At 37.0% G+C, this 24,182-nt stretch overlaps 2 protein-coding genes across 3 annotated transcripts in view; one reads left to right on the top strand and one right to left on the bottom strand.

Moving 5' to 3' along the window:
* Positions 1-24,182, bottom strand: part of LOC113517257 (uncharacterized) — a 321,201-nt gene that overhangs the window by 131,829 nt on the left and 165,190 nt on the right. The gene's annotated exons all lie outside the window — the stretch shown is intronic.
* Positions 10,362-22,726, top strand: LOC113521090 (uncharacterized). Of its 2 annotated transcripts, XM_052898856.1 has the most exons (8): positions 10,374-10,550; positions 14,174-14,369; positions 15,352-15,452; positions 16,196-16,222; positions 16,958-16,984; positions 18,832-18,969; positions 21,396-21,519; positions 22,631-22,726. In XM_052898856.1, the coding sequence occupies exons 1-8, from the start codon at positions 10,478-10,480 to the stop codon at positions 22,704-22,706; spliced, it is 762 nt and encodes a 253-aa protein (XP_052754816.1). In that variant the 5' UTR covers positions 10,374-10,477; the 3' UTR covers positions 22,707-22,726. The 2 variants fall into 2 exon arrangements, with proteins under 2 accessions (XP_052754817.1, XP_052754816.1); XM_052898857.1 differs by lacking the exon at positions 16,958-16,984 and having other exon boundaries at positions 10,362-10,550.

Below are 24,182 nucleotides of genomic sequence, written 5' to 3'. Positions count from 1 at the left end.
GAAACACAGCCTATGAGTCTTCGCTAGCTCCCATCTCGCCGATGTGTCCGCTTCCTTCATCGTCTTGCAGTCCGATGGAGCGTGTCCCTCTCGTCGACACATCGGGCACGGTGGTGTAGCGGGTTTCTCCTGCGTCGCGTATGTCTTCGCCGTCTTCCTAGGAGCGGACTCCCGCCGGTCTTCGGACGGTATCTCCTCGGCGGGGGCGAAGTTTCCACATCGTGCGGCGGTCCTTTGCAGGAACTGAGAGAGTGTTATGAGGTCCGGTTGTCCCTCCGGTTGGTCGTTGGCGAAATCGTAGTACTTGAAGCGTAGTACCGACGGCATCTTCTCTGTGACGTTTCTTACTATTTCTTCGTTGTAGAGGTAGTGACTCTTGTTCAGCGCTCGTATCGTGGCGACGACGTTCTGCACCTTGCTTGCGAAGAGGCAGACGTCTCTTGCGTTGTCCGAGAGTCGTGGTAGCGCGCGGAGTTTGTTCAGTTCGGCTGTGACGAGTGCTCCAGGGCGGCCGAACCTCGCGGCTAGCATCTTCATGACTTCTTCTGCGGTCGTAGACCCGACGAATAGGGAGCGTGCCGCGTCCTTTGCGGCCCCCTTCAAACTTCTGCGCAGTCTTGCTAGGTTCTCCTGTTCTGTGTGTTGACTTGCGCTTTCTTCATAGGCCATCTTCCATGGTAACCACTCGCTCGACGATCCATTGAAGACTGGCAACTCGGTGACTCTTGACGCTGTGGAGGGCAGTATGTTGCGAGCGGCCATCTGCATGGCGATCGCAAACTCGTTGCAATCGATGCCCACCTTCAGCACCGGTTCTTCTTTCTTCATCGACTGCATCGCTGCTGCTATCGTAGGAATGGCGGCATGTGGGTCAACGTGGCGTGCGTGGTCCCGGTGAAGTGCGTCGCTGCTCGGCTGTGGCGGCGGCGCTCTCGAATCCTCTTCAACGGGTCTCGATGGGACGAACCCCTGACGCTTGCCGGTGACTTCTTCTATTTCTGGTACATGCGGCTCCATCGTGAGTGCCAGCGTGCTTCGATGAACCCAATCCGACGTTCGTTCTCTTCTGACGGTAGCGTCGTCGTCCTCTACCTCATCGTCGTCTTCCGATTCGGCTTCCAGGGCGGCGACACGTGCAGCAGCCAATTCCACCTCCTTGCGAAGTAGCTCCTCCCGTGCCTTGGCCAGAGCCTTCTTCCTCTGTGAGGCCGTGGTGCGAACCGTGCGTGCCGTGCCGTGCTTCGGTTCCTTCTTCTTTGCTGTCTCCTCTGTCGTTCCTGTGGCTTCGGTAGTCTCCGTGGCTCCTGTGGTCGTCGTATCGCCGGACGTGTTCGTAGTCGATGTGGTGGCGGCGGTAGACGACGTGGCAGCGACAGATGACGTTCTGACAGCCGCAGACGACGTGGTGGCAGCAGCGGACGGCGTGGCAGCGACGGACAGCGTTCCGGCGGCCGTGGTCGACGTGGTGGCGGCGGACGTTGTGGCTTCGGTGACGGCGATTTTCTGCTGCGACGACTTCATATTTCTTGTAGTCGGCATTCCAGCGATCCGGCTTCAGAATGGTCTTCCTCCAGCAATCCGGCTTCTCGATGTACCAACGGTGTTCCTCCAGCAATCCGGCTTCTCGAAGGACCACGATGAACGGTGTGGACTGCCGTTCGGTGAGCGTGGACTGTAGGGGCGTTGGTTCAGGCTGGAGTGAAACGCACTGATTACTTTTCTGAAGCCTCCGGTACCGTCTGAAGAGAGTATTTTTCCTTGTCCTATTTCTTCTCGAGAGTGCAGTGCGTGAATGCGCGAATGCGAATGCCGCTCGACGGAAGTCGGCCTATCTTTATACCCGCCCGGCCGCAAGATAACATATTCTAATTCGCGTTAGCGAGTCTGTGCGAGCGGGACGGGGCGAGAGTGAAAGAGACGCGTATCTCTTCAGATCGGCACCATATGGCATCTCTTTATTTGTTACAATTTGCTTATTTTTATTTATTTTTACAATTTCTATTCCTTATTCTATTTTCAGGTAATAATAACAACACACAAAAGAATGTTTTATTTAACTTACGCTATAGGTACATCTTAAATCTACGTAAAAATAACAGTATACAAAAACGATTAAAACTAAGGACTTAACAATTATAAATTATCTCTATGATTACATATATAAATGATTATAATGTCGCGAACAGATATGGATACGAAATTAATAATAATAATAACCGAATGGCTGTGTTTCGATTTGAAGGGTGGGATATGGTAGTGAATTTACTGGGTACAGAGAAATAACACCTGAGTCCTCAAGAATGGCAACGCATGGGAGGTATCATGTCCATGGTACTGCTCATATCTATAGGCGACGGTTACCACTTTCCATCAGGTGAGTCGTCAGCATGTTTGCCATTCTAAGTTGCATAAAAAAATATTGGATATGTAAACCTTACCCCTTGTTTAATAAAACGTTTAAAAGGCTGGCAGCACATCTGCATTTCCAGTATTTATTCGTATGCTAGGAAAATCTTACTAATATAAATTTAATATAAATAAAATTGTAACCAGCGATGTCTTTACGTAGGACATAATAAAGAAAACATAATATGAAGGATCCCTCTGAAACCAATATATACCAAAACAATATTTTTTTGCAATTTTTGTCTGTCTGTCAATCTCTATGTTTGTTACGGAATCACGCAAAAACTACTGCGTCAAATTGGAATCGGCTTTCACAGATGTATTTCTGAAGGTCTAACTTAAAAATTGGTGTTTATTTTATTTATTTATTTATAGGATTACCAACATAAGATACAGCTAAACATTTCAATACAATACACTGGCAGATTAGATCTAACTGTTCTTACATTTATAGACAACCACAGCGTGCCTTGTGTTTGATAAACATTAAAATAGAATTAAATTATTAAATGTCATTAAATGAATAAAGATATTTTATCTTGATACGCCATCTATTTCATTATTTTTCTTACTTCTCAAATCCAAGCGTACGAAGTAGCGGGAAAAAAGCTACTTATTAATATGAATTTAAGTTTATTCATTTTCTTTTGACGCCTCTACAGCTCAATAAAAAATAATAATTAAGTATTAAAAATCCAATTAATTTATTAAATATTTAATAACAAAATTTGTATAAAAAAATATTAAATCTATTAATACCTTGGCATAATCGTATAATGGCACCGTGAATAAACTGGGTTACTTACCTGTAAAAAAAAAACATTCATAATGTTAATAATATATTTTCTATAAGTCTTATACATAATTAAATGTTTTTGTTTCATATGAACCAAATTACGCCCCGTATATTTAGTAAGCCTTTATTCTTCTATGCGCCTAAATCACTGGCTATGTCGTATTTAGTTACGTTTGATATACAGATTAAAAACTTTGACCCATTGGTACTAAGTATCCTTAATCTATGCAACCAGAATATTATCAGACTCTCGTCACTTCCAACAAAAAAAAAACGAAACAACTTTTTGTATGAAATCTATGTGACCAATTCATTTAATTTATAAATTTTATACTAGAAAGTATTTTTATGATACCTATCGAAAATAATATTTTAAAGACAATTATATAATAAACAATTGTACAAGATTTTTTTTTTAATAACACGACAAATGATTACATAAATTCTATTTTCAGTTTCATCAATATAAAGGTAATGCCAACTCTTATATAACGTAATGATTACGTACTCTGTAGAGGATACAGGCTTTATCCTTAATCTATGTTGTGTAGTCTTAGCAAAGATAAATTTTCTTTTTGGAAAGTATTTGCGGCTCAGACGTGTACCAACTTATTATATGATTTTCAACGTATCATAACATAGATTAAGAATAGTACTAGCTTTCTCTGTCTATGTATCGCAAGCAAAACCAATCCACAGAACCTCCCTCGCATTTCATTTGACATTTCCTAATAGAACTCGGTACACGCTAAAATGGTGGATATTGGAAAAACTAGAACTACGCTCAGATATTAAAGCTAGATTATTTCCGATATTGTACAAACCGGGACAAGGGCGGTGAAGGAACAGAATATTAAAAAGGCTTTCGTGTTCTAGTTCACGCTCGACTGAACTTCCATTTCGCACTCAAATCTTTGATGAAATCGCTCCACTACGATCAGAAACGTTCCGTTGTGCTATAAATAAATGTTCTCTCTCTCTCTCTCTCTCTCTCTCTCTCTCTCTCTCTCTCTCTCTATGTATGATAATTATCTGTCTATACATTTGTTATTTGTCATTAAGAGATTTGTGCGATGACAGCTCAATTTGACAGCGCTTGAATACGGTCCGAAGATTCTAAAACCGAAACCCGAAGTAAATCTCTGAATTTTAAATTAATATTTGGATCAGTTGTTGTTTGATTTTTTTTTTATGGATGTTAATAGAATAGAATAGCAAGTCAGTTAGTCCATAATGATAAATACACATGGAATTCAACACGATTGTTTCCATAGGTTAACTTGACAGGATATATTGCTAGCAATGGGACTGGCAGTCCGCATTATTAACACACCCTCCCCCAAGCGTGACCGTTGTGAAACAGAATCTTTATTGTTCCAAAAATAAAGTGTCTGTTATTTTTAGTAGGTGTTAAGTCCGCCATTTACACTATCCAGGTGTAATAAAGTTGAATAAGATTAATAAAATGGCGGGAATTTAACATTATCAATGTATCAATTGATTACACGGAGAAAATAAATGTAAATGACCTTTAAAAAGGATCAAATGGAAAGGATAAACTGGACAGAAAAACTAACGAATAAGGAAGTCCTGAAAAAGGTGAATGAAAAACGAACATTAATTAAAACAATAGAGAACAGAAGAAGCAAAATGCTGGGCCATCTTATACGACATGATGATTTTTTAAAGAGCATATTAGAAGGAAAAATAGAGGGCGAAAGACGAAGAAGAAGACCGAAAAATAACTACATGGAACAGAAAAAAGAAATACTAGGTCGTATAGGGAGGTCAAGGATATGGCTTGGGATAGAGCTGGCTGGAAGAAGATGCGTGAATTAGTTGCACCGAAATGAGGAAACTCTTAAATGAAAAGAAGAAGACCTTTAAAAAATGAAAGAGTACAGGTATTTTTCTTACAATATCGATATACATATTACCAATAACATATTGTAAGGACGCTCACGGTCAACAGTGACGTCACGAATTTCTTGAGGCAAGACATTAATGTGAGGTTACCAGCACTGTTTATCTGATAAAAATAAACGTCGACGAAAGAGGTTACACAGATATGTTTTCCCTTAAGTCATACTCACATTTTATCAGTTGCGGCGTGACCTCTCTCCAATAGGTACGTTGAAATAAACGAATAGTCGTGAGAGAATTAGCCAATTTTTTTTATCAATAAAAAAGAAACGGTGTATAGTATATAGAAAACCTGCTTTATTAATATAAATTGTAATTAACGTGTGGCTGCGGCGTAAAGTGAGCTACCCCTTCCTTTCCCATGGGTGTTGTAAGAGGCGACTAAGGTATCTCAATGGTCGAGTGATAGGCAGCAATGCCCCTAAAATATCACCAAAGCCTTACTGCGGTTGCCAATCTGCCTGCCAAGCGTGGCAACTATTGGCAAAACCCCAAGGGAGAGTCCTATGTACAACAGTGGGCAGTTCACAGCTGATATTATATGAATGACATTTTCTTTATTTTTTATTTAGTATATAAGATTTTTATGTGTTAATTTTGTCAATTGTTAATCAATATATGTCATTACCAACTTTGTCGTATCAATATTAAGAACAAGAAATAACATATCAATATATCCCGTACCAAATTCTGCACGTCCAGGAACTTTAGTCCTGGGGACCTCTAGTCCGAACTTTTTCATTTTATTTATGCATATCCATACTTTATGTATGTTTATTTAACTCTTATTAAAATTTCACTTGCAAGATTAGGTATAACGTAAGACGTGAACTGAGTAAGCTTGTAAATTACATCAACTTCTCAAAATGGGGACCACATTCAGCTTTATCGCCCCGGACCTGTGAAGAATTTAGTTCACCACAGAATTGTTAGCATCGACATTAACAATTTACGAGCACCTATGTGCTATTTACGTCTATCGTTCAGAACTTGAATTTGAATAAACCATTTTTTTTTTATTAATTTAGTTTCTTTTCAAAATACAATTAACACCTCAATTCGGTTTTAAGCTAAAGCTAAATTGCCATTGTTTGTGTGAAGTTCGTGTGACTCAGTGTGAACATTTTTTTAAATTGTTTGTATCTATTTATATGACACACTCATTTTAGATGAAACTGTTATAATATGCATTTTTTTTTATTATATTTTCTTATATTTATATGTTTTTGTGTAGTTTCTTTGTTAAAATTTTTAATATTTTTTTAATTCCTGACCTGGGTGTGTTGTAATTTTTTCTTTTTTTCTTTTTCCCTTAAAATAAATCTACTACAGTAATCTTTTAGAGAGGGGGGAAGGGATTGTAAGTAATGGAGACTGAGAATCCCATTGCTAGCAATATACAGTACAGGCTAAACATGTCGAACGTATATTATATTGTCAACATCTGCATGTATTTATACGCGTGTTTTACAAATAAATAAATCTTGAATCTTGAATACCCAACCAGGTCGACCTCCTCGCGATTCTCGCTGGAAACTATCATGGTTAATACCTGATGAATTCATCATGATGGGCTAACTGGCCTATTTTCATTCTCATCTATCACCCTTCACTGGTGCTCCGCCAGCGTATCCCGTTAGCGCAGGCAGGGTTGCCATACCATTTTCATCCATCAAAAAAAAATCTTTTAGAGGAAACAAAAAAGAGTATCTATCTATCTAGAATTAAAAGCGAGCTTAACTATAATTGAGAGAGTATTATTTCATTAATAAGCTTCTCTCATTTACTCATCTCACTTCCTCTCGAGTACACTAGGCAAATCACGGAAAATTCTATTAGGTTATAAAGTAAATATACGACATATATAAATCGTATGTTGGCATTATATAGTAACATAAAACTGTGCATATAACTTGCGCGCTCTCTCAGGCGGGCAGTAAAAAGCGAAACCTCAAATTTTATAGCTCAAGTCGAGAGTGTCAACTGCTAAACTTCCATATATAAACATATATATGATTTAGATTGTGTTCCATGAAATTATTACACTATTACACGCTGAACAGCAGCAGTTCCCCTCTTAATACATCTCTAAAAGCCTATCTACGGTTGCCAATCCGACCGTCAATCATAGCAACATTTTTTTTATACAACTTATAATGGCAAACAAGCTGACGGCCCACCTGATGGAAACTGGTAACCGTCGCCTATAGACATGAGCAGTACCATGCACATAACAGAGTATACTGTTTCGCCCATGAATGGCAACGCATGGGGGGTATCCCCATGCGTTGCCATTCCTGAGGACTCAGGTGTTATTCCTCTGTACCCACTGGACAGCTTAAGGCTTTTATGATGGCGATGATGATAATGATAAAATTGCGTAATTTCATTGCCATATCCCACCCTACAAACCGTAACACAAGTTACAGTTTGTAGGGTGGTGGTGGTGTTGTCCATACAAACACAACTGCGTCACGGTAGAAACCCGAATGGGACAGAGATGGCCAAACAAACGACTTTTTTACAAAGTCGCCCTTTGATATGGCAACACTGCCATTTATATACATATATGTAGGTCCAAGGAGCCAGAAATAAAATCCCTTTTTTTACACAAGCGATTCAACTTTTATATAATTGCAAATCTAAAAGTTAGAAAAATTCGTTGGAGCACACACACACTCGTTCATTTGTCGTCCATCTTCATCTTTCACTCCCAACCGTTCCTCACTTCACTCCACATCAGTCATCCTTCCTCGTATTCCAATCTATGCATACAACACTTTTAACATACGTTCCATTTCATACCAATCCCACATATATAGAAAGATATATAATAGATAATCCCCATTAATTGATAAAATAATATTGACCAAGGATAATTTACAACTCTAATCCCATGTTCCGGGCATAACCTGTTGATGTGCGAACTTCCCTTAACAACTAAACAACAATAGGGCAAACATATCCGGGATATATTGCACAAAGTTACTCTACCCGGAGAGTTGTAACTTGTTTGAGACGCAAACTGATTGTGTTACAGTTATGTATTATAAATGCCTACTAAATTGTTGTATTAGAATCGCGGGGTTGAATAAATATTTAGCTGACTTTGAAAAGAAAGTTTTCAATTTTGGCGAAATAGGAACCTGTTTATATGTCACTGGCCACCCGTCCCGGCTTCGCACGAGTGTAATATTTGTTTGTTAGTTGGCAACATTAGTTAGACTTTGGTGATGTTTTTTTTTACGGGATGATAAAGGAATGGTAACCCCGTCTGCGTTTTACTCATTAGACTCCCTTTACTTAGTACCCCGCCAGTGTATATCAATAGCGAGAATAGGGTCACCGTTCCATTTTCATTCCAAAAAACCATCACTACTGTAACTAGTTTTCAATAACAAGCATAGAACCAACACTTGATCAAATATTCAGACGCGACTGTTTCAATAAACAATAAAAGTTACATCACTAACGATACGGACTTAGTACTGTCATAATCCAAAATATTGTGCTACAAAAAAACTACCGGATAGTGAAAATGTAACATTAAAATACTACCAGAAGATAGCGAGGAACCGATATAAATAGTAACCTATTCGTACGTATCATTACATAGTATAAAACAAAGTCGCTGTCGCTGTCTGTCCGTCCCTATGTATGCTTAAATCTTTAAAACTACGCAACGGATTTTGAAACAGTTTTTTTTTTTTTAATAGATAGAGTGATTCAATAGAAAGGTTTATATGTATAATACATGCATAATATATTAGAGGAACACTGATAATTTTAAAGGTTTCAAATGTGATGTAATGTAATGTGCGAAGCCGGGGTGGGTCGCTAGTTTATAATAAAAAAAAGTAACTATTGAGTTTCTTGCGGACTTTTCTCATTAAATAAAGTAAGAATAACATAAATAGATCACGTCAAAATCAATTTCGAAAATTACTTTCTTTTAATTACAAAGTTACCGTGAAAAATGCTTCATGTACAAATTATATCATGATATTTCATCAATTGCTTAATAGAACCGAATTATTCCTTCTTTTTATTTCTAAGCCCAAGCTTCTAGTAAACAGTTCGACTAAATAACCGACAGCCATGATGGATTGGTTGGTAACAGTACAATATTATTTTTGAATTAACTAATAAACACGAGATCAACGGGGAAGTTAATATAATCCGTTTTCCTTAAATGTAACGAATGACTATTTATGGAAATATATTTGTTAATTTACTTGCTTAATGAGATCGATTCGTTTCAACTGTAAACTTCGTTAGAGTAAAACATTTATTTGTTAAATATAATAAAAAAAAAAAACTAAGCTTTAAATATTTTAATATCGTATCTTGTAATGACCGCTACAATCATCAACTTCATCATCTCAGCCATTATCCGTCCACTGTTGAACATAGGTCTCCACCATAGACGGCCATAAGGGCCTGAGCCACCTGAGCCACCTACATCCACTGCTACAATGCATTTGCAAAACTCCCTAATAGAGGGAGACCTATGTTCATCAATGGACAATTAACCCTTCTTTGCATGATTTTTTTTATTGGTGAAATAAATAAAGGTGATATATAATTCATATTCAAAATTAAAGGAAAAATGGTTAAAAAAATAAATTTGACAGCTATGTTTTTTTTTCTGCAATGGACATTAAAAAGGTATCGAGACACGATCAACTTAAAGTGAACTTGTTCTTTTATATAATTTTTGGGCATTCAATGTTATGATGGAAATTTCCACCATTATACAAAGAAAGACCATTAGACAAATATTATAATTTCCACCATTAGACAAATAACCCTTCTTTGCATGATTTTTTTATTGGTGAAATAAATAAAGGTGATATAATTCATATTCAAAATTAAAGGAAAAATGGTTAAAAAAATAAATTTATTTTTCTGCAATGGACATTAAAAAGGTATCGAGACACGATCAACTTAAAGTGAACTTGTTCTTTTGTATAATTTTTGGGCATTCAATGTTATGATGGAAATTTCCACCATTATATAAAGAAAGGTTAACAGATGATATGATAATGATGATTTATTTGTTTAAGAAGTCATCAAAATGAGTAATAAATATTATTATTATAATTATCCAAGATAAAATCATTAAAAAAATAACATTATTTTGACAATAAACTTTCCATCAGGTGGGCCGTCTATTAGCCATTTTAAATTGCATAAAAAATTCTACAACTAAACCGCTCCATCGCCGTCTTGTTCTACAAAGTGTGCTAACTCCGCAGTTTACGTGGTCGACCAACGACTCCATCATGTAGCTATAGCTACCTACGTAGTCAGTAATATCTAAACAACCGCGACCGTGAACTATGTAACAAAATGCGGAGTCAAACTATTCTATTTGTTGGTATCGTTTCATTATGTAGTGCTAAGGAGTACTATGATAAACTTGGTGAGTGATACATTCATAACTAATAAATAAAACATATCATACATTTAATGGTTTTTTTTTAAATGAGTCGCTAATATGTATTATTACATTTAATACATAATATAATCTATACTTATAACAAATCTGTGAGGTAAATTCTGTACATGAAATATATTTCCAAAATAACTATCAGGCGGTGATTAGTGATCGATACTGATGCCAAAAATGCAATCAGTAAAATTTTTGTCTGTCTCTCTGTATGTTCGTTATAGAAACAAAAACTACTCGACGGATTTTAACGAAACTTGGTACAATTATTCTTCATACTCCTGGGCAGGTTATAGTATACTTTTCATCACGCTACGATCAATAGGAGCAGAGCAGTGAAGGGAGATGTTGGGAAAACGGGAGAAGTTACTCCATTTTTAAGCTTCCGTCGCGTGTGCAGCCTTATTGGCCACTTTTTAAAATGTTAAAATGTCCACTCGTGCGAAGCCGGGACGGGCCGGTAGTATTATAAATAAAAATAAATAATCCTATGTGATTTTAACAGTTATCAAAAATGTATGGGTGTCACGTGTCTTATGTGCCTACTTATTATAATATCTAATTTGTATCACGTGGCATGCGAATAAATATAAATAAATAAATATGATTTCATTTATTTATTTATATATATATTCTTTATTGCACTTAAACAATACATGCGACGATTAGTTTAACAACTTGTTAGCAAGTGAGGACTTATCTCTGAAAGAGATCTCTTCCAGCCAACCCAGTAGTTGGAAAGAACATAATTTAATTTGGGTAAATCCAGTGCAGAATTATAAAGAGGAAATATTTGAATTTTTATTGACTTATTTAATCAACTGGCTTAGCAATTAGCAATGCAATTTCAATCGACTTCAAAAAAGGTGGAATTTCAATCCTGGTGTGTTTTTTTTACGTTCGTTATCTCATAAGTAACGCAGCATAAACAAACTGATTTCGAAAAAAATCTTTTTTATCTGAAAATATATTTTTTCAAATTAGTCTCATCAAAGTTAAGAAGTTTCATCAAAAACGGTTCGTTTATAAATGAAAACAAATGGTTTTACTACGTTTCCTTTATGTGGAACAAAATCTTAGTAATTTATATATGAAATATGGAATGGTAAATAAACTTTTACAATTCACTAGCGACACGACCCGGTTTTTAACAGAGGGAGACTTTATACAAAAGTCGATTGCTTGGGTACCTCTGTCCCATTCGTGTTTCAACCGTGAAGCAGTTGTTATAAATAAAACAAATACCCCTGAATAAAACAAGTCGGTTGGCCCATCGTGATAAATTCATATAGAATTAATCAAGATTAAGACCTGATCTACCCTATATTGCTAGCAATGAGGCTGTTAAATCCCCAATACTAACAATCCCTTTGTCCACTGTAATATTGACTTAAGTACAGTTGCATAGATGTAATTCAGCATATATATATATTATACAACTTAGAATGACAAACAAGCTGACGTTCCACCTGATGGAAAGTGATAACCGTCGCCTATAGACATGAGCAGTACCATGGACATAACAGAGTATACTGTTTCCCCATGCGTTGCCATTCCTGAGGACTCGGGTGTTATTCCTCTGTACCCAGTAAATTCACGCCATACAACTAACAATCCCTTTCCCCCCGAACGTGCTGTGTTAGAATGTATGGACCAAATTATTGAATTAATTAATTATAAATGTTTGTAAAAAATGTTTTGAGATTATATATATATATATATATATATATATATATATATATATATATATATATATATATATATATATATATATATATATATATATATCAAAACAAAAGGATGCGAACATTTGCATATTTTTATTCAAAATTCTCGAACCATATTGTTACCTAAGTTACGTTTTCTAAATTCAACATAAAGTGTTTAATGCGTATTTAAAATTCGTTCATCAAATACTGTTTGCCCGCTACTTCGTACACGTGGATTTCAGAAGTAGCATAACCAATGATATAAACCACTACTAGATGGCGCATCAAGGTAAAATATAAACCAGTTTTTAAATTATACTTTTACCAGAGGGAGACTTTGTGCAAAAGTCGTTTGCTTGGGCACCTCTGTCCTATTCGTGTTTCTACCGTGAAGCAGTTATGTTTGCATGACTGTGTTTCGGTTTGAAGGGTGGGATATGGCGTGAATTTACTGGGTACAGAGGAATAACATCTGAGTCCTCAGGAATGGCAACGTATGGGGAGTATTTTATTTATTTTTATTAATAAGTGGTTAACAAGAAACTAAAAAACTGTAGAAACATAGAAAGTATAGAGAAAGATATAGCAGGATATTCGAATTTGTAAATATTAGATGTGCCCACTCCAAAAGTAAATACTTAAGTTTGTAACTTATAAACGTCATTTATTCAACGACAAATCATAAACAATAATAAAAAAATATAAAGTTATTAGTCGTGCACGCCAATAAACTTATACAACTATTTCTTTGCCTAAAAATAAAAAAAAAAAAACACATGAGTTCGCGCCAATTTTTACGTCACTCCATTTCTTTATAAAAAGAAATAAGCACGCGTAGGAACCGTACCGTATCGCATAAAATATTGATAATCCAAATATTATGTAAGACAATAAGCAAATAAACGCCCGTTTCGATGAAATGAATCCTATCTTTCCACCAGTGGGGTACGTACGAGTACACAGCAATTCGCGCGCGAGTCCGCACTTATCAAAAATTCCTCAGCAATAAATATTTATGAGAGTGAACCGACCGGAGCTCGGTTCATATTTTAACTGCCATTGTACTTACCTTTGTTAACAGATACTCGTTTTGTATTTTGAACTGAGCTAGCTTAACTCTTTTTGGATCGCATTTCGTTTGTCTTGTTAAAATTATCGAGTTAAAACCTCATACATACTTGTATAAAATACATAATTATGTTGGTTTTTTGTATGAAAAGTAAAAATAAAGATTGACTTATGTATGGTATATATTACTGACTATCGGGTTAGTATGCCTTCTCTGACAGTTTGCCTTTTTCACATTATGTACAAGCTGATTTTCGCAGCTTTGCCTTCAAATCAAAAATTTTCATCGATTCTCGACCCATTTTTTCTGTGACAAAAATTTATAGTATCTATGATAAAAAAAAAATCTCCTTTCCAATACCATAGACAACGACAAAACCCTGCATTTCTATGCAGTTTTTGTTCTATACACCTGGGTGTTTATAATGTAAATAAAACTCTATTTTCCACGCTTAGCCTCTCATTTGGGCCGTTGTGCGTATGAGTCGTGGCTAGTACAGCCAACCTAGCTCCGCCCAGAAGCGCAGAAGCTTCCTGGGTTCTTCACAGGCCTCACGAAGCGACCTCACCGTTCCGAGGATTTCTAAACGTTGAAGCCACAGCTTCACATTCCAAGACTACGTGAGCAGCCGTTTCTTCGGCGTCGAAACAGCCTCGACATAGAGGGCTGTCTGTGGCTCCTATTGTGTATAAATGTTTGTTTAATGGACAATGGGCCGTTATTGTCCCTAACATTATATCAGGGTGTTTTATAAATGTTTAACGGGTTAAAAGAGCGCAAATGATTTTGAATTTATTTTCTTAATTTTTTTTTCACAGACCGTTACCTTATCGCCTGCCATACGACAGACTTTGTATGCTTCAAGCGACAGTACAAAGCTCTGAGAGACAACGTGCTATTAGGCAATAATATATTGAACATAGATTATTACGATCCTTACTATTTTAAATATGGAAATAGCGGCACGTGTATCAAACTATCCGGGCTTGAGGAGAGCGAACTTGTTGGTATAAGGTGAGTACAAACCAATAAAAAATATTTATTTAGATAAGGACGGCATATGGCAGTGAATTACAGAGTACGGAGCCGTAACACTAACATTATTATCATCATATCAGACTTTGTACAAAAGTCGATTGCTTGCTTGAAACACAGCCATGCAAACACAACTGCTTCACGGTTGAAACACGAATGGGACAGTGGTACCCAAGCAAACGACTTTTACAAAGTCTCCATAGTCTTTAAAAAAGACCAACGCTGGATGTGGTACTATGAGTTTTACAAGGTATCCTGTGCAGTTCGTGCCTACGGTTACCACTTACCATCAGGCGCGCCGTGAGCTTATTTGCTGTTCTAAGCTTTATAAAAAAAAAAAAAAACAAATTCACACCTCCACTCGAACACAAGGAAAATTATCTTAAATATATATAGATAGAACATCGAGCCTCGAAAACGGGTCAACTATTTGTCAGCTAATTGTCAAATTAGCTGACTCGTTTTCTTTTATCAGTGTTCTATATACTTACGCATACAATGTATCTTAATGTATTATTTAATAAATAAAATGAGTAATAAAGCATTAAAAAGAAAAGTAAATTGAACATTGCAAATGAGTGTATTTATGTTTTAGATTGTACCGTCTTATGTTAAGTCAAAGGATGTTTTTAACTAACCACTGAGATACAGGCTCAGCCTAGTTCGGTGGCTAGTAGATGTAACTAGGTGTGAATTGTTATTAAATAAAGAATTATAAAAGAATAAAAAAAAAAAAAGATGCAGAAATGATAAGATAAAATAAATATAGAAGTTATAAAGGAATCACTCATAACTATTTATCACGCAAAATTGTATGAAAAAGTTGACCCATTTTCCTCGAAGCATTTCAATGGAGATTAAGACAATAGCATAGTCTAGGAGTGAGAACTTTTCCGTGCATGCTTTGGCACGGAACAGCGAAAAAGAATGAAAGAACAAAGTTATGATTTTAAAATTTCAGCATGGACGGTGCGGTGGGGCTATTTGGTTTAACATTGGAGCTGCCTCTGAGGGTCCAACAGGTGTACAACGACACGAAACTATGCGCCGAACCCGAGCGGGGTGAGTGGATGCAACAGGTGCAATATCGTTGGTACACTTGTACAATTTGAAATTCATCAATTAGGATCGAATTTTTTTTTTTTTTATACAACTTAGAATGGCAGACAAGCTGACGGTCCACCTGATGGAAAATGGTAACCGTCGCCTATAGACATGAGCAGTACCTTGGACATAACAGAGTATACTGTTTCGCCCATGATACCCCCCCATGCATTTACATTGCATTATCATTCGTAATGATGCTTATATTAACTATATTATTTAGATTTTTCATATACCAAATCGTTAATCTATGATATTTGGGGGGAAAGGGATTGTTAGCAATGGGGTTTGACAGCCCCATTGCTAGCAATATGCCTTATTAGGTCGACCTCCACGTGGTTTCCCCTGGAAACCATCGTGAACAATTCTTGTTGAATTCGTCACGATGGGTTAACTGACCTACTTCATCCTCACCTATCATCCTTCACTGGTGCCCCGCCGGTGTATACCGATAGCGCGGGTGAGGCTACCATTCCATTATCATCTATTAAAAAAAAATCTATGATATTTAAGCTCTAATTAAAACTTAAGGAAAGAAAATTACCTAAGTATCTACATATTAATAATTGTATCATAAAGAAATATGTCAAATAACATATCTTCAATTAATGCATAAATCCTTAATTGCAAATTATGCAAGTATTCTTTATCATTAATTTTTACATACAAATAAAAATACACCTTTTTTTTATAAATTTCAGAATTCACATCGGTGCAGACACATAATGGTAAGACTTTTTTGAGTCTTATAAGTTAATTAAAAAAAAAACACACACACACACGTGTACGTACATATATGTTTATTTGTATCATTTGTTAAAATATTTTTTTTATTCAACCTAGAATGACAAACAAGCTGATGGCCTACCTGATAGAAAGTGGTAACCATCGCCTATAGACATGAACAGTACAATGGACATAACAAAGTGTTCCCGTGTCACCCATGATACCATACATGCGTTGCCATTCCTGAGGACTATGGTGTTATGCCTTATATATTGTTAACTAGCGGTCCGCCCGGTTTCGCACGGGTGGACATTTTTACAACATTTTAAAAAGTGGTTATTGTGACATAACGATAATAGTTGGACATATAGTATCGCGAAGTTTTTTGTAATTATTGATATTTCCTTCAATATCGTAGAACATACTTTTGTTCTATCACCAATAGTTTCCGCAGCGCACGCGACCAAAGATATTTTATAGAATTGTTTTACACCTTCACTTACGTTACTAAAGTTTTAGCAAGGACTCCTAATCTTTTCTAGCGATAAATATAGCCTATGTTACTCAGGGTGAATGCAGCTTTTTAATGGTGAAAGAATTTTTGAAATCGGCAAAGTAGTTTTTAAGTTTATTCATAACAAACATACACACAAATCTTTCCTCTTTATAATATGAGTGTAGATCTGCATAAAAGCAATGCGACTGAATTTACTTTCTGATACTTTCAATATTTTCAGGGTCACTAAAGAAGTTCAAGGGCAATGGTAAGTTTATAATACAGTATAGTATACATAGTGGAAGAAGCGAAAGAGGCGTGAATTTACTGGGTACAGAGGAATAACACCTGAGTCCTCAGGAATGGCAACGCATGGGGGGTATCATGGGTGAAACAGTATACTCTGTTATGTCTATGGTACTGTTCATGTCTATAGGCGACGGTTACCACTTTCCATCAGGTGGGCCGTCAGCTTGTTTGCCATTCTAAGTTGTTCAAAAGTTGTATAAATAAAAAGGTTTGTCTGAATCGAAGCATTTGGCGTTCCATTGTTTCTGCCTACCCTAATGGGAGACAGGCGTGACAGATATGTATGTATGTATGTCTGTATAGTATACAGCAATTAATTTCATAATTTTCTGTTACTCTACAAGTATTTATCTATTAGAATAAAATAGAAAATATTTATTACCAGAAAAACACATATTTCATTTAACAGAATTAATATAATATTATATATAAAAAGTGTCTCATATTAGGCAAAAGGAACTGGCTCAGCTGATAATGTGAGCGTTTTTTTTTTATACAACTTAGAATGGCAAACAAGCTGACGGCCCACCTGATGGAAAGTGGTAACCGGCGCCTATAGACATGAGCAGTACCATGCACATAACAGAATATACTGTTTCGCCCATGATACTCCCCATGCGTTGCCATTCCTGAGGACTCACGTGTTATTCCTCTACACCCTGTAAATTCACGCCATATCCCACCCTTCAAACCGAAACACAGTTATGCAAACACAACTGCTTCACGGTTGAAACACGAATGGGACAGAGGTGTCCAAGCAAACGACTTTTGTACAAAGTCTCCCTCTGGTAAAAGTCCCAGTGCGATGTGTACAGCTACACAGCGCTGGTTTACAACCAGTCCCTCTCTCGACAAAATACAACAAAAATACAAACGGGTACAACTGCAATTGCATGTTCCAAGAGTGTGCTTTTTTTTATACAACTTAGTATGGCAAACAAGCTGACGGCCCACCTGATGGAAAGTCTACTTACTATGAAGTAAATTATGAACTCCGAATGGAGATATAGTAAGAAATAAAATAGTTAACTACTCAATTTTAACTCAAAAATGTTTTAACCAGACGTGACTGGAAAATTAAAGCACGATATATAAACATAAGAGAACTTATCTACTATCGGCGTCTTACTGTCCGGCTCGACCCACTGAAACTGCGTAGAGATGTTGCATCTCTGTGCATCTTCTACCGAATTTATCATGGGGAGTGCTCTGAAGAATTGTTCGGATTGATACCTGCTGCAAATTTTCACCATCGTACAACCCGCCATAAACTAAAATTTCATCCCAACCATCTGGACGAGTGGCGGTCCTCCACCGTGCGTTTTTCAAGGCACTTTCTTCCTCGCACAACCACTCTTTGGAATCAACTTCCAGCAGCAGTATTTCCGAACCGATACGACAACATAACCTTCAAGAAAAGAGCATATTCCTTTTTAAAAGGCCGGCAGCACACCTGCAATGCCGTAGGTGTTGTGGGTGACCATGGGCGGCGGTAGTAACTTACCATCAGGTGAGCCGCATGCTCGTTTGCCCCCTGTGTTGTAAAAAAAAAAAAAAAACTTGAAATAAAATCTATAGCAAACTACCTGAGCAACGTGTGTGACTTGTTTTTAATGGGTGAAAATTGAATGGCAACCCGCCTGCGCTAATGGGCTAATGCGCTGGCGGGGAACAAGTCAGATGATAGGTGAGAATGAAAAGACAGGTCAGTTAGCCCATCGTGATGAATACACCTGGAATTCAGCACGAAAACATGTTCTATTCAGAAACCACGTGGATTAATTATCTACCTTTTTTTCTTTCCAGCAACTATACAAGCGATATATCCTTACGAGATCCGAAAGAAGAAAGGAGTCATCCATATGGTACTTGAAGAAGAAGACTTAGAAGTAATTCTAGACATACCACACTTGATCGACTACGACATGAATAATACTGAACAATGTATGTACAAAAGTTGATTGCTTGGGTACCTCTGTCCCATTCGTGTCTCAATCGTGAAGCAGCTGTGTTTGCATGGCTGTGTTTCGGTTTGAAGGGTGGGATATGGCGTGAATTTACTGGGTACAGAGGAATAACACCCAAGTCCTCAGGAATGGCAACGCATGAGGTGTATGAAATATCACTTTCGAAGTGATAGTGCAATTATAAATGAAGCTGTTAAACTCCTTTATTGGGGGAAAAGGCAACTTAATTGCTAGAAATATACCCTATCAGGTCGACCTCCACGTAGTCCTCCCTGAAAACCATAGTAATTAATTCTTGAGTTCGTTAAGATAGGCTAACTGACCTGTCTTCATCCTCACCTATCATCCCTCACTGGTGCCCCGCCAGTTTATACCGATAACGCAGATGGGGTTAGTGATAACCCCACCATTTTCACCCATAAAAAAGAAATCTACTATCAATAAACTCTTTCCCCTCTCTCTTTTCACTCTCTCTCTCTCTTTCATCTCTAAAGACTATCATACCTACTTGTACAACAATTAGTCCATTACCTTAAGGCTGCCTTGAAAAGATTGCTCTCAGCAACAAGACCGCCTTACTGTACATATACAATTGTATCGTTGCGTTTGTAAATTGTCTTGCTTATTTCCTATATTGTATAATGCAAATAAAGTATACTCATTCATTCAAAAGGGGTTATTCATTACTGCTTCTATATTAATATTGTTACATTAAAGTCTGGCATTTACTGTACAAAATCCACTTGTTCCTTTTGTTAGGTTTCAGATATTATCCAGTCCATTAGACAAGACTGGACCGTCCGCCTGTCCTCGACAATCTGTCCGTGTCACAGCATCATAATTTATTCAGCTTGAATTCCATTTTGGTGAAACATTTTCAAAAAACTCTAACTCCACACATACAAAGGGGCATCTTTGTGTGTGTAACATCATTAAAAGACTCATGGAGATTTAAAAAAAATTTCCACAAAAAAACAAACTTCAATCCCATGATTGATTGTACTGATTTAGTCATCTAAATCAGTTATTTTGATTTAAAAACTAAACTACTGAAACAACTTTAATAAAATTTCTATAGGACTAATCTGTAAGTATATCCTTTCAGATAAAAAAAGAATCTTCCAAATCGGTTCATAACTGATGGAATTATGAGGTAAAAAACCTAAAAAATTACAATCAAATTGAACACCTCTTCTTTGAAGTCGGTTGAAAATAGGCAAGTCGTCTCTATTTTTATATAACTACCCACAAAAATGAATGTAGTTATCAGGATTCTTGTAGGTATGTGTGTGAGTTTCATTCGTGTGTGTTTCTTTACTCCACCATAACTTCTAAATGCCTTAACATATTTGGATGTACGGGGTATCTTTAGAATCCTTACAACATCCCGAGTGGCAATCTTTATATTTTTTCTTAAATAATAATAATAAACTCTTTATTGCGCACAGTAGAGATGTATACAAGGAGTATTTATACAGAACGTGCATATACAAAGGGCGGCCTTATCGCTACAAGCAATCTCTTACAGACAACCTTAAATAGTTTGATTTTTGTGCAAAACAATCGTGTTTTTTGCCACGCTTGGGATACCAATATTGGCGTACTTAGATGGTGACTGAGGTGGCTATCATAGGCGAAACAGTATACTCTGTTATGTCCATTGTACTATTCATGTCTATAGGCGACGGTTACCACTTTCCATTAGGTGCGCCGTCAGCTTGTTTGCCATTTTAATCATCCTCACCTATCATCCCTCACTGGTGCCCCGCCAGTGTATACTGACAGCGCACGCGGGGTATCATTCCATTATCACCCATTAAAAAATAGGATAATGATATATAATTGATGATTATATATCTGTAACACTCTAAAGCAATGTTTTCCAACCTTTTTCGTGTCATACATAATTTTTTCCGACAATGTTTACTTGACGACTCTTATTGCCCAGTTGATGTTTTGGTAACGTCGAATGAAATTATATCTAAGAAATATTTACAGCATTTTTTTCAATTTACTTTTTTTGCTAAATTTGGCACCGATATCTACTCGTAGCACTGCATTTAAATGGCCCGGAGCAAGAGGATTTAAATCGCTTCGAGTACATTTTTTTATTGCCTCCCCCTTAACTATCAAATTGCCCCCCTGTGCGGCGTGGGCCCTACGTTGGGAAACACCGCCTTAAAGGGTTCATGTAGAAGACAATTAATTAATATATTTTACAACATTATAACCTATATATATATTTAATTTGTTATTACTTATAATTTATGTTTATGTAAGTGTTATGGTTTTATTGAAATAAATTTTTATTCATTCATTCATTCAACCTCAGGACGCAATAATAAACAGACAACGACTAAGCCGGTATAAAATAAAAATAAAATAAAAAATTCGATATTTCAGTGGCTGTATACAATCTATCAGAATGGGCATACGACATATTACAACATATAGATGCCGCCAAATCCTTTGCCCTGCCCTACACGAGTCAGTACAGGACGCTAGCAGAACGTGTGTCGATTGAAAGGTTTGTAAAATAAATTTTATTTTATTCATAACAATATCTTTTTATATATTTATTACATAAAAAGAATTATTATTATTAATAATTTGTAATTTAACAGTAAGTCTGGCCCGATTGACTCGCTTGTATTTTCCACTCGATCGAGGATGCTCGGCTAGATTAGTATAGAGCGTTCCCCACTTAAAGCACGTAGTTTATAAATATCATGAAAAATATTGACAATAATGTGAACAGTCCTTAAATAATTTCTACAGTAAAGAAAGGTACAGGGGCATAACACCTTAGTCTATAGGAATGGCAACGCATGAAGAATATCATGGACGACACAGTATACTCTGTGGTATTCATAGTACTGTTTATGTGTAGAGGCAACGGTTACCACTTTAGATACACATCAGATAGCAACGATTTTATTTTATACTATTAGAGATTATAATATTTAATTTTTTCGACTTTTGTATAAAGTCTCCCTCTAGTATCTCTCCCTGTTTATGTATTTTACCCCCTGTTGATCCTGTATTAATTTTCAATCAACTTCAAAAAGGAGACACTCGATTTTGGTTGTATTTTTTACGTTTGTTACCTCATACTTACGTCAGTGGTAAATCGATTTTGAAAATTCTTGTTTTTATTTGAAAGGCTAAACTTACTGATGGGTCCCACAGAAATGTTATCAAAAAAGATTCATTAGTTTAATTTTTAATCAAAATATCAGTTATGCTACAACTGACTTTGTACAAAAACCCTTTTGTACAAAGTCTCCCTTTTACCGGAGGGAAACTTTGTACAAAAGTCGATTGCTTGGGTACCTCTGCCCCATTCGTGTTTCAACCGTAAAGCAGTTGTGTTTGCATTGCTGTGTTTCGGTTTGAAGGGTGGGATATGGCGTGAATTTACAGGGTACAGAGGAATAACACCTGAATCCTCAGGAATGGCTACGCATGGGGGGTATCATGGACGAAACAGTATACTCTGTTATGTCCATGTTACTGCTCATGTCTATAGGCGACGGTTACCACTTTCCATCAGGTGGACCGTCAGCTTGTTTGCCATTCTATGTTGCAAAAAAATTTTCGCGAGCTAGCTACTTATACATATACTTTCTTTATTACAGGTTACTACTTCTCTATCCAGAAGAAGAATACACAGATGTCAAGTTTAATTTCTCAGATTCTTACCACTTTCCATAAATGAAAACAAATTCGTAGAATTCTGTTTTATTTCCGAACCACCTGCAGCGTCAATAGCCCATAAATTGAGGGGACGGGATTGTTAGCAATGGAATTTGACAGCCCCATTGCTAACAATATGCCCTATCAGGTCAACCTCCACGTGGTTCTCCCTGGAAACCATCGTGAACAATTCCCGTTGAATTCGTCACGATGGGCTAACTGACCTGCTTCATCCTCACCTATCATCCTTCACTGGTGCCTCCGCCGGTGTATACCGATAGCGCGGGTGGGGTTACAATATCATTATCAAATATAAAAAAAAATTGCCCAAAAATATCAATACAATTTTTACAACACAGGGGACAAACGGGCATGCGGCTCACTTGATGGTAAGTGACTACCGCCGCTCACGATCACCCACAACACCAACGGCATTGTAGGTGTGCCGAAGCCGCGACAGGCTGTTACTTGTCAATATACAAAACTAACCGTTTCCCGTGGATTCGCCCGCGTGAATCAATCCTCTGTTAAGTTAAAATGTAATGTACCTATGTACCAAATCTCATTCAAATATATGTAAGTAACAAATATCCATCCATAGGGGAAGAAAAAATTGTTAGTAATGCGATCTGATAGCGTTATGGGGGGGAGGGATTGTTAATAATAAGATTTAACAACCCCATTGCTAGCAATACACCCTATCAGGTCGAACTCCACGCGGTTCTCCCTGGAAACCATAGTGGTTAATTCTTGTTCAATTGATCACTATGGGCCAACTGACCTGCCCGTTGCCTGGCACATAGAGATGGCATTATAAGAACAAGAATTCTATTATCCTGGTTTTGTCACATTTGTAATAGTTTTTTTTTTTTCACGGGACATAATTTTTAATTATCCGCATTGTTATCGACGAAAAATCTTGCACTTTTTAATTTCATATAAATCGGGCCTTTCTCTCGCGTTTTCGAGCTAAATTACTGCCGCGCTGGCCGGAAGGGGTGTTTTTTAATTATTTTCGAAACTAACAGCCCCTTTGCAACGTTAGACCCTGTAAATAGGTAATTTGAATTTGATTTAGTGGTGGCGAGATTGTGCAGAATTCGAGTTAGTTTTGTAGCTAGTGTCATGTTTACTAAACATTGCTATTATATTTAAATTTTATTTTAATCCTGCTAATATTTTAAATGCTTTTTTTTGGGCGTGAAAATGGAATGGTAACCGTTTGCCCCTGTTGGTATACCAGTAAAAGGTGATAAGTGAGGATAAATGTAGCTCAGTTGGCCCAACATAACGAATTCGACTAGAATTAAACATGACGGTTTTTAGGGGAACAGCGTGGAGGTCGACCTGATAGGGTATAATGCTAGCACTGACGCTATTTTTTTTAACGAGTCGAGATGGAATGGTAACCCTGCTTGCGCTATTGGTATACGCTGGCGGGGTGAAGGGTGAAGGGTGACAGGTGAGAATGAAAAAAAAGGAAGGTCAGTTAGC

The sequence above is a fragment of the Galleria mellonella genome, unplaced genomic scaffold, assembly GCF_026898425.1.
Source record: "Galleria mellonella isolate WM207_F2 unplaced genomic scaffold, CSIRO_AGI_GalMel_v1 utg54, whole genome shotgun sequence".
Classification (NCBI taxonomy): domain Eukaryota; kingdom Metazoa; phylum Arthropoda; class Insecta; order Lepidoptera; family Pyralidae; genus Galleria; species Galleria mellonella.
Note: the sequence above shows the minus strand (reverse complement) of the source record. Positions and strands in the feature narration are given on the sequence as shown.

Coding starts and splice junctions, on each gene's coding strand:
- LOC113521090 (XM_052898856.1), top strand. CDS start 10,478: ATGCGGAGTCAAACTATTCTATTTGTTGGTATCGTTTCATTATGTAGT. Junction 18,970..21,395: donor CATGAATAATACTGAACAAT/GTATGTACAAAA, acceptor TCGATATTTCAG/TGGCTGTATACAATCTATCA. Junction 21,520..22,630: donor GAACGTGTGTCGATTGAAAG/GTTTGTAAAATA, acceptor TCTTTATTACAG/GTTACTACTTCTCTATCCAG.